Consider the following 10547-nt stretch of genomic DNA (forward strand, 5'->3'; position numbering starts at 1 on the left):
CTCAATTGCACACAGCTGCGTGTGTTTTACCTTAACAACCAGCTCAAACCAGTTTAAACCAGCTTTCTTAGCTGTATAGCATGTGCAAGTGCAATTAACTCAGATGTCATTGTTTTCCCACAGAATTACAAAATAAAATACATTTGCAACCTCAACACACATGTTTATCTGTCTCCTGTTGGCCTTTAAACACTAACAGAAGCATAACTATACACAGTGGAGACATATTCAATAAAATAAGTAAGTAATTAGCCGTGGTCGGCATCGCTAGCATGCTACGCTAATCGTTCACAGCATTTACTCACCGGAGTTTTCACTTGCTAAAAATCGATATCCACATGGTCAAGTTCGGCATGAAAAAAACCCTCTTCCTTGTACGGAAGTCCTCCAAATTGATAGCTCAAACAAAATTGTAGTTTTAACAACTTGAAAGGGAGTTATCAACTTACCATATCAAAGTCGCTTGTCTCTTGTGTGGTGCATGGAAAAACCGAGAACAGAGAAAAAAACAAGAAAACTAGAGGCGCTGCCAGCGTTTGTGTGAGATGAATGCACACCCTGCTGGTGAAACTAAGTAACTACATCTGAAATCTACTAGGCTGTGTAGCTCTACACATTGTTAAGCTGTAAAGAAATTGAGGATTACACTGTGTGTGTAACTAATGGGTGTTAAATGAGTTATTCAAAAGCTGAATTTTTCATACGCGGAAAATGCTGAAAAGCTGAAAAGTAAGAGGGCTGAAATAGCTATAAAAAAGGTGAACAGTTTATCTGGCTGCACATATGCTGGAGCACTAGTAGAACCAAAGATGAAAACGTCCCCATAAGGATGAATGGGAAAACGCCTCCCAAACTCCTGCGAATCTCGAAATAAGGGTAATGGTTATGGCCAAAATATTTATACAGTGAGTAACAGGAGACATTGCTAAACTCTGTGATGTTATTTCTGTAGAGTGAAAAATGAGGGCCTCAGAGGAAGAGACTAAACAGGTACCGTCTGCTCTCCTTCAGAAATGTAGGCTCAAAATGAACCATTGCGGTTTATGGGGGAGTTGCTGGAGTGCTTGTTGCTCTGGGGCTCCAACAGCCAAAACTGTAAGTCCTACATCTGAAATAAGACCATCAGCTTAAAGCCAACAAGATTTCCAAATCAAGCTGAAGCAAACTTTCTCTCAAGTTTTTCCTGCTCCACTTGAGCGATGAGGTCACGCACTCTAGCTCACGCAATACACACCCATTCTAAAATCTGTAGACGAGCTAAAAAAAAAACCCCATAAAACTTAATCTTACAATCAATTACTTAAGTTCACTTATTGTCAAAAAAATGACTTCTGATGCTTGAGTTCCTTTGGTTTCAGAATCATTTCATTCATATATTCAAACAATAACATCCAATACAAAAAAGGTCATTTAAGTTTTTTGGAAAGCAACAAACATTCTATATCGTTGCCATAGCAACAACATGAAGAAGATCAAAGGGAGAATGTATCAAAGCCCCAGCTGATGTCATAAAGGCATTTTAGAATGTTGAAATGTTACAGAGGCCCTGACATTCTATTTCTTAATAGCTTTTTATTGAGCATTGAACACAGTTCAGACACACATCTCTCTGTCGCAATAGAACGTACACAGAATACGAAACAGCAAGGTAGGAAAGGTAGGAAAGGTAGGAAAGGCAAGAAGCCAGATATCTTAGAGGACAGGACAGGAGGAATAAGTGAGAGGAGTGATAGTTCAGAGGACAGGACAGGAGGAACAAGTGAGAGGATGGATAGTTCAGAGGACAGGACAAGAGGAAGAAGCGAGAGCGGACAAAAGACAGGGGTCCAGGCTGAACCCTCAGTTGCTTTGCTTGCCCATCAAGAGTACATAAGGGATGAGCTAAAAGACAGCCATGCGAGGCTCACCAGAGATACGTCTGATGGCAGAGTCAAGCTGGAAATACAAGAGCATTCGCTGATTTTAATACTTGATCTGCTACAGGAAAAGAACATTTGGGACAGTGAGAGTCAGCTGAAGGAGAGGGAGATGTCGGACCTGAAAGCCCAGCTCGATAAGAGTCAGGCAGGCTGTGATGGACTTGAAGCACAGACTTCTCACAGCAAGAACCTTCCTGACACATCGCAGGAAAAGAGTGAATTGAAGGATCTGAAATCACAGCTCCATACAGTCTCCGAGATGCTGCATAACACTCAGACTGACCTTGAAAGGCAGATTTCCAAAAGCAAAGACATTCAGATTAAATTGGGGATAGTTGGGGTTGAGAATGAAGGCCTTCAAAAGGAAGTGGAGGATATGAAATTAGAAGTCCATGCTGAAAAGAATCTGCGAGCACTGGCCGAACAACTGGAAGCTGATCTTGTATTTGAGAGGGCTCAAGTTCAGAAGCTGCAGCAGACGCTGGAGCGTCATCAGTTGGAGTGGCAAGAGGAAAAGACATTTCTCATTAGTGAACACAGTGCAGAGACCATGAAGATCACATCTGCCCTTAAAGAGGCACAGGATCTGCTGGAGACTGAGCAACTCCACTGGCAGCAGGAGAAATCATCCCTGCTGGAGGAGATGGAGAAATCCAGAACTCTCTATGTGGCTCAGCTGGACGAGCAGAAACACGAGAACACCAACCTTGTGGCTGCTCTGAGGAAAGTTGAGCAGAAGCTGGAGAGTCATCAGGTGGAGTGGCAAGAGGAAAAGACATTCCTCATTAGTGAACACAATGCAGAGACCATGCAGATCACATCTGCCCTTAAAGAGGCACAGGATCTGCTGGAGACTGACACCCTCCACTGGCAGCAGGAGAAATCATCCCTGCTGGAGGAGATGGAGAAATCCAGGGCTCTCTGTTTGACTCAGCTGGACGAGCAGAAACACGAGATGAACACCCTTGTGGCTGCTCTGGGGAAAGCTGAGCAGACGCTGGAGAGTCATAAGGTGGAGTGGCAAGAGGAAAAGACATTCCTCATTAGTGAACACAGTGCAGAGACCATGAAGATCACATCTGCCCTTAAAGAGACACAGGATCTGCTGGAGACTGAGCAACTCCACTGGCAGCGGGAAAAATCCTCCCTGCTGGAGGAAATGGAGAAATCCAGAACTCTCTATGTGGCTCAGCTGGACGAGCAGAAACACGAGAACACCAACCTTGTGGCTGCTCTGAGGAAAGTTGAGCAGAAGCTGGAGAGTCATCAGGTGGAGTGGCAAGAGGAAAAGACATTCCTCATTAGTGAACACAATGCAGAGACCATGAAGATCACATCTGCCCTTAAAGAGACACAGGATCTGCTGGAGACTGACACCCTCCACTGGCAGCAGGAGAAATCATCCCTGCTGGAGGAGATGGAGAAATCCAGGGCTCTCTGTTTGACTCAGCTGGACGAGCAGAAACACGAGATGAACACCCTTGTGGCTGCCCTGGGGAAAGCTGAGCAGACGCTGGAGAGTCATCAAGTGGAGTGGCAAGAGGAAAAGACATCCCTCATTAGTGAACACAATGCAGAGACCGTAAAGACCACATCTGCCCCTAAAGAGGCACAGGATCTACTGGAGACTGACACCCTCCACTGGCAGCAGGAGAAATCATCCCTGCTGGAGGAGATGGAGAAATCCAGGGCTCTCTGTTTGACTCAGCTGGACGAGCAGAAACACGAGAACATCAACCTTGTGGCTGCTCTGAGGAAAGTTGAGCAGAAGCTGGAGAGTCATCAGTTGGAGTGGCAAGAGGAAAAGACATCCCTCATTAGTGAACACAATGCAGAGACCGTAAAGACCACATCTGTCCTTAAAGAGGCACAGGATCAGCTGGAGACTGAGCAACTCCACTGGCAGCAGGAGAATTCCTCCCTGCTGGAGGAGATGGAGAGATCCAGGGCTCTCTATGTGGCTCAAATGGACGAGCAGAAACATGAGAACAACACCCTTGTGGCTGCTCTGAGGAAAGTTGAGCAGAAGCTGGAGAGTCATCAGTTGGAGTGGCAAGAGGAAAAGACATCCCTCATTAGTGAACACAATGCAGAGACCGTAAAGACCACATCTGCCCCTAAAGAGGCACAGGATCTACTGGAAACTGACCACCTCCACTGGCAGCAGGAGAATTCCTCCCTGCTGGAGGAGATGGAGAAATCCAGAGCTCTCGGTTTGATTCGGCTGGATGAGCAGAAACACGAGAATAACACCCTTGTGGCTGCTCTGAGGAAAGTTGAGCAGAAGCTGGAGAGTCATCAGTTGGAGTGGCAAGAGGAAAAGACATCCCTCATTAGTGAACACAATGCAGAGACCGTAAAGACCACATCTGTCCTTAAAGAGGCACAGGATCAGCTGGAGACTGAGCAACTCCACTGGCAGCAGGAGAATTCCTCCCTGCTGGAGGAGATGGAGAGATCCAGGGCTCTCTATGTGGCTCAAATGGACGAGCAGAAACATGAGAACAACACCCTTGTGGCTGCTCTGAGGAAAGTTGAGCAGAAGCTGGAGAGTCAACAGTTGGAGTGGCAGGAAGAAAAGACATCCCTCATTAGTGAACACAATGCAGAGACCGTAAAGATCACATCTGCCCCTAAAGAGGCACAGGATCTACTGGAAACTGACCACCTCCACTGGCAGCAGGAGAATTCCTCCCTGCTGGAGGAGATGGAGAAATCCAGAACTCTCGGTTTGACTCAGCTGGATGAGCAGAAACACGAGAATAACACCCTTGTGGCTTCTCTGAGGAAAGTTGAGCAGAAGCTGGAGAGCCAGAAGGTGAAGTGGCAGGAGGAAAGGACAACCCTCATTCAGGCCACAGAAGACTTAAAGAAGACTGTTCAGAAACTGGCCAAGAGTGAGGAAGAGGCTAAGAAGACTGTAGAAAGATCCCAGACTTCCCATCGACTCCAGATTAGGCAACAGAAAGCAGAGACAAGGAAGGTCGAATCTGCCCTTAGAGAGGCAGAGGATCTGCTTGTGACTAAGCAACTCCACTGGCAGCAGGAGAAATCCTCCCTATTAGAGGAGATTGAGAAATCCAGGGCTCTCTATGTGGTTCAGCTGGCCGAGCAGAAAAACGAGAACAACGCCCTTGTGGCTGCTCTGAGGAAAATTGAGCAGAAGCTGGAGAGCCAGAAGGTGAAGTGGCAGGAGGAAAGGACAACCCTCTTTAAGGCTGCAGAAGGCTTCAAGGAGACTGTACAGGAACTGGTCAAGAGTGAGGAAGAGGCTAAAAACACAGTTGAAAGATCCCAGGCTTTCCATCGACTCCAGATTAGGGAACACAAAGCAGAGACAAGGAAGGCTGCATCTGCTCTTAAAGAGGCAGAGTATCTGCTGGAGACTAAGCAACTCCACTGGCAGCAGGAGAATTCCTCCTTATTAGAGGAGATTAAGAAATCCAGGGCTCTCTATGTAGCTCAGCTGGACGAGCAGAAAAACAAGAATAACAGTCTTGTGGCTTCTCTGAGAAAAGTTGAGCAGAAGCTGGAGAGTCAGCAGGTGAAGTGGCAGGAGGAAAGGAAATCCCTCATTCAGGCCATAGAGGGCTTCAAGGAGACTGTGCAGGAACTGGCTAAGAGTGAGGAAGAGGCTAAGAAGACTCTCAAACAATCCCAGGCTTCACATCACCTCCAGATTAGGGAACACAAAGCAGAGACAAGGAAGGCTGTATCTGCCCTTAAAGAGGCAGAGTATATGCTGGAGACTAAGCAACTCCACTGGCAGCAGGAGAAATCCTCCCTGATAGAAGAGATGGAGAAATCGAGGGCTCTCTATGTGGTTCAGCTGGATGAGCAGAAACACAAGAACAACACCCTTGTGGATGCTCTGAGGAAAGTTGAGCAGAAGCTGGAGATTCATCAGGTGAAGTGGCAGGAGGAACGGACATCCCTCGTTCAAGCCACAGAAGGCTTCAAGGAGACTGTGCAGAAACTGGCCAAGAGTGAGGAAGAGGCTAAGAAGACTGCTAGAGAGATCCGAGGCTTCCCATCAACTTCAGATCAGGGAACACAAAGCAGAGATGAGAAAGATCGCATCGGCCCTCAAAAAGGCAGAGGATCTTCTGGTGACTGAGCAACTCCACTGGCAGCAGGAGAAATCCTCCCTAATAGAGGAGATGGAGAAATCTAGGGCTTTCTATGCAGCTCAGCTTGATGAGCAGAAACACAAGAACAACACCCTTGTGGCTTCTCTGAGGAAAGTTGAGCAGAAGCTGGAGAGTCATCAGGTGAAGTGGCAGGAGGAACGGACATCCCTCGTTCAAGCCACAGAAGGCTTCAAGGAGACTGTGCAGAAACTGGCCAAGAGTGAGGAAGAGGCTAAGAAGACTGCAGAAAGATCTGAGGCTTCCCATCAACTTCAGATTAGGGAACACAAAGCAGAGATGAGAAAGATCGCATCTGCCCTCAAAAAGGCAGAGGATCTTCTGGTGACTGAGCAACTCCACTGGCAGCAGGAGAAATCCTCCCTAATAGAGGAGATGGAGAAATCTAGGGCTCTCTATGTGGCTCAGCTTGATGAGCAGAAACACAAGAACAACACCCTTGTGGCTTCTCTTAGGAAAGTTGAGCAGAAGCTGGAGAGTCATCAGGTGAAGTGGCAGGAGGAACGGACATCCCTCGTTCAAGCCACAGAAGGCTTCAAGGAGACTGTGCAGAAACTGGCCAAGAGTGAGGAAGAGGCTAAGAAGACTGCAGAAAGATCCGAGGCTTCCCATCAACTTCAGATTAGGGAACACAAAGCAGAGATGAGAAAGATCGCATCGGCCCTCAAAAAGGCAGAGGATCTTCTGGTGACTGAGCAACTCCACTGGCAGCAGGAGAAATCCTCCCTAATAGAGGAGATGGAGAAATCTAGGGCTCTCTATGTGGCTCAGCTTGATGAGCAGAAACACAAGAACAACACCCTTGTGGCTTCTCTGAGGAAAGTTGAGCAGAAGCTGGAGAGCCAGAAGGTGAAGTGGCAGGAGGAACGGACATCCCTCATTCAGGCCACAGAAGGCTTCAAGGAGACTGTGCAGGAACTGGCCAAGAGTGAGGAAGAGGCTAGGAAGACTTTAGAAAGATCCAAGGCTTCCCATCAACTTCAGATTAAGGAACACAAAGCAGAGACGAGAAAGATCGCATCTGCCCTTAAAGAGGCACAGGATCTGCTGGTGACTGAGCAACTCCAATGGCAGCAGGAGAAATCCTCCCTGCTGGAGGAGATGGAGAAATCCGGGGCTCTTTATGTGGCTCAGTTCGACGAGCAGAAACACAAGAACAACACCCTTGTGGCTTCTCTGAGGAAAGTTGAGCAGAAGCTGGAGAGCCAGAAGGTGAAGTGGCAGGAGGAAAGGACATCCCTCATTCAGGCCACAGAAGGCTTCAAGGAGACTGTGCAGGAACTGGCCAAGAGTGAGGAAGAGGCTAGGAAGACTTTAGAAAGATCCAAGGCTTCCCATCAACTTCAGACTAAGGAACACAAAGCAGAGACCAGAAAGATCGCTTCTGCCTTTAAAAAGTTAAAGTATCTGCTGGAGACTGAGCAACTCCACTGGCAGCAGGAGAAATCCTCCCTTCTGGAGGCGATGGAGGAATCCAGGGCTCTCTATGCAGCTCAGCTGGACGAGCAGAAACACAAGAACAACACCCTTGTGGCTGCTCTGAGGAAAGTTGAGCAGAAGCTAGAGAGTCATCAGGTGGAGTGGCAGGAGGAAAGGACATTCCTCATTCAGGCTGCAGAAGACTTCAAGAAGACTGTGGAAAGATCCCACACTTCCAATCAATTTCAGATCAAGGAACACAACGCACAGAACAGGAAGATCACACCTGCCCAGGAGAAATCCTCCCGGATGGAGGAGATGGAAAAATCCAGATCTCACCATGAGGTCAAGCTGGATGAGCAGAAACACAACAGCAAAACTGTTATATATGCTCTGAATACAGTTAAGCAACAGCTTGGCAACCATCTCTTAGAGTGGCAGGACTTCAAGACCAAGGTGGATGAGCAGAAACAAGAGAACAGCACCCTCAGGGCTCTTCTGAAGATGGTTGACAAGACAGAAGCAAAAGACGTCCATCAGTCAGGACACAAGGTTTCTCAAGAGGATGCTGCAGGAAAAGGAGCTGGAGTGGGAGGGAAAAGAAATCTCCACGATGTTTGAGCTGGAAGATCTCATGAGTATGAAAAAGAAAAAGATGCAATGGTATAGAAAGCTCTCCCAGTGGCCTGATCCACGTCGACAAATTGACAGGAGACTCTAACCCATGCATTTGTTTACCCTGTCCAACCAGTGGTTTCCTCCGGGTTGATCCGGTTAACCCATTTTAATTGAAGAAAAAATTCTTCAATTAAAAGAAAAAAAAATATGAGATCAGATGATACACTCTTAACCCCCCAAAACTGCCTTTTGAGGGACATGACTCAACTTTTCCCTGTCCAAGCAGTGGCTTTTCCGGGGTGATCCAGTTAACCCATTTTAATTGAAGAAGAATTTCTTCGATTAAAAGAAAAAAACACATGAGATCAGATGATACAATCATAACCTCCAAAACAGCCTTTTGAGTGTCCGGACTCAACAACAAATGAAAAAATAACGGCACAGTTCAATAACATATTCAATAAAGTTAGGTGTTTGTTCCAAAACCAGCCTGTGTGTGTCTTTTGTTTGGGTCCCTTTTCGTGTAATCCTACACTAATGTTAATTGATGCTGTTTACAAAATGTATTACCAAAATGAAGGTCAGCTCAATAAATGTATTATTAACCATAAGGGTATCAACCACCAAAATGTCCAGTTTTTTAAGAACATGATGGCTTGTATTTTTTGTTTTTCATACTTAAATACTCAGCTTTTTCTAAAAAAAAATTCCCATTCATCCTTATGGCGAATTTTTCAAATTTCATTCTGCTATTATTTCAGCATACATTCAGCTATAGAAACCGTGTTCTTGTATCAGTCTGTACTTTTCAGCTTTTTCAAATATTCCTCTTCAAAACCACCTGACTTTCAACCTATCCTTGTCCCTCATACGTTGAGCTAGAGACACAAATTCAAAGTTTTAAACAGAAGACCTTGAACTATTGGGCATGTAATTAGCTTTTTAAAATCTTTTAGGGTTTTGAAATCATCACAATTTTAGTTTTAAGGATTTTTAGCTCGTCTTCTGACTTTATAATTGCGTGAGCTAGAATATGAGACATCATCGCTAGAGAGCAGCTGGAAAAATTGGAGAAGCTTCGTCTCAGCTTGATTTGGATTCCACATCTTTTCCTTCACATAGACAATATATATATAGAAATGTAAGAAGTCTTGTTGGCTTTCAGCTGATGTTCTTATTTCAGATGTAGGACTTACAGTTTTGGCTGTAGGAGCCCCAGAGCGACAAGCAACTCCCCCATAAGCTGCAATGTTAATTTTGAGCCTAAATTTTGGAGGAGAGCAGACGGTACCTGTTTTGTCTCTCAGAGTTCATCCACGTCTCCTCTCACTCATTGCAATATGTTGGCCATAACTGTTACACCTTTTTCAAAACTCGCAGGAGTTTGGGAGGCGTTTTCCCATTCATTCTTATAGAGACACTTTCAGCTTTGGTTCTGCTACTTCTCCAGCATATATGCGGCTAAAGAAACTGTTCATGAACATGGTTGATCGCGGTAACGATGACCTAAAAATACCCAGTCTGATGTCTGTCGAGTGTAGAGGCTGTTAAACCAAACTCCTTTCAAGAAAGATTTTAAATCCTTTAAAATCTTCTTTTAGAAATAAAAAAAATTATCTTAATCAGGCATTATTAAAATTGATTATGATAACATTTTACTCATTTAGCTCAATTAATCAAGACATCATTAGGTCAAATAAAAACATCTGTTCAAAACTAACTTGCTGTTGCAGATTAGTGGGGCGGCTGCAGCTCAGAGGTAGGACCAAAGTCTTGTTATTCAGGGTTGCTGGTTCGATTTCCTTGGACTGCATGTTGAAGTGTCCTTGGGCAAGATACTGAACCCTAAACTGCTCCTTATGTGTTGGTCATCTCAGTGTATGAATGTATGTTTGAATTACTGTAAATTGCTTTGGACAAAAGCTAAATGCCCTTAATGAAAATATATCAATGGAGTTTCTGGTAGAGAGGATTGTCTGGTGACATGTGGTAATTATGTGCTGTAAAATACATATTGATTTATAAAAAAAAAATAATTGAACAAAAGTGAACAGGAGACTTGCAGAAGCTTCAGTCAACAGGCCTATATGAATTCAAATGTTAACAATATGGACAGGATTCAATATAGCTTGAGTAGGAGACGGATAAATAATGTAAAGGTACACAGTGAAAAGGTCAGGGTGAAGGTGAGCTCATCTGTCATTCCATGTGGGAAAAATGAATGCAGAAACCCCTATAAATTCTTCATATATATTCCTCACACACACACACACGCACACACACACACACACACACACATTTTCATTTATACAAGTCTGCCCACGCGTCACACTGCATCATCAAACAGTCCCAACTGGGCCACACACTTGAAAATATGGTATCCAAAATGCTGAGTCGGCTTCCCATTAGCAGATGACACATTAGCGCGCAGACAATCCACTGA

General features: G+C 45.2%; 1 protein-coding gene across 1 annotated transcript; it reads left to right on the forward strand.

Annotated features, from left to right (window-relative positions):
* The first annotated feature begins 1562 nt into the window (after positions 1–1562).
* LOC115582561 (adventurous-gliding motility protein Z-like) lies at positions 1563–8592 on the forward strand. The gene is given in 3 exon segments (XM_030418573.1): positions 1563–3901; positions 4160–5874; positions 5876–8592. Coding segments are annotated over 3 exon segments (6081 nt in total). The 5' UTR covers positions 1563–1767; the 3' UTR covers positions 8108–8592.
* Positions 8593–10547: the final 1955 nt, after the last annotated feature.

Source organism: Sparus aurata, chromosome 6 (genome assembly GCF_900880675.1).
Source record: "Sparus aurata chromosome 6, fSpaAur1.1, whole genome shotgun sequence".
Taxonomy (NCBI): domain Eukaryota; kingdom Metazoa; phylum Chordata; class Actinopteri; order Spariformes; family Sparidae; genus Sparus; species Sparus aurata.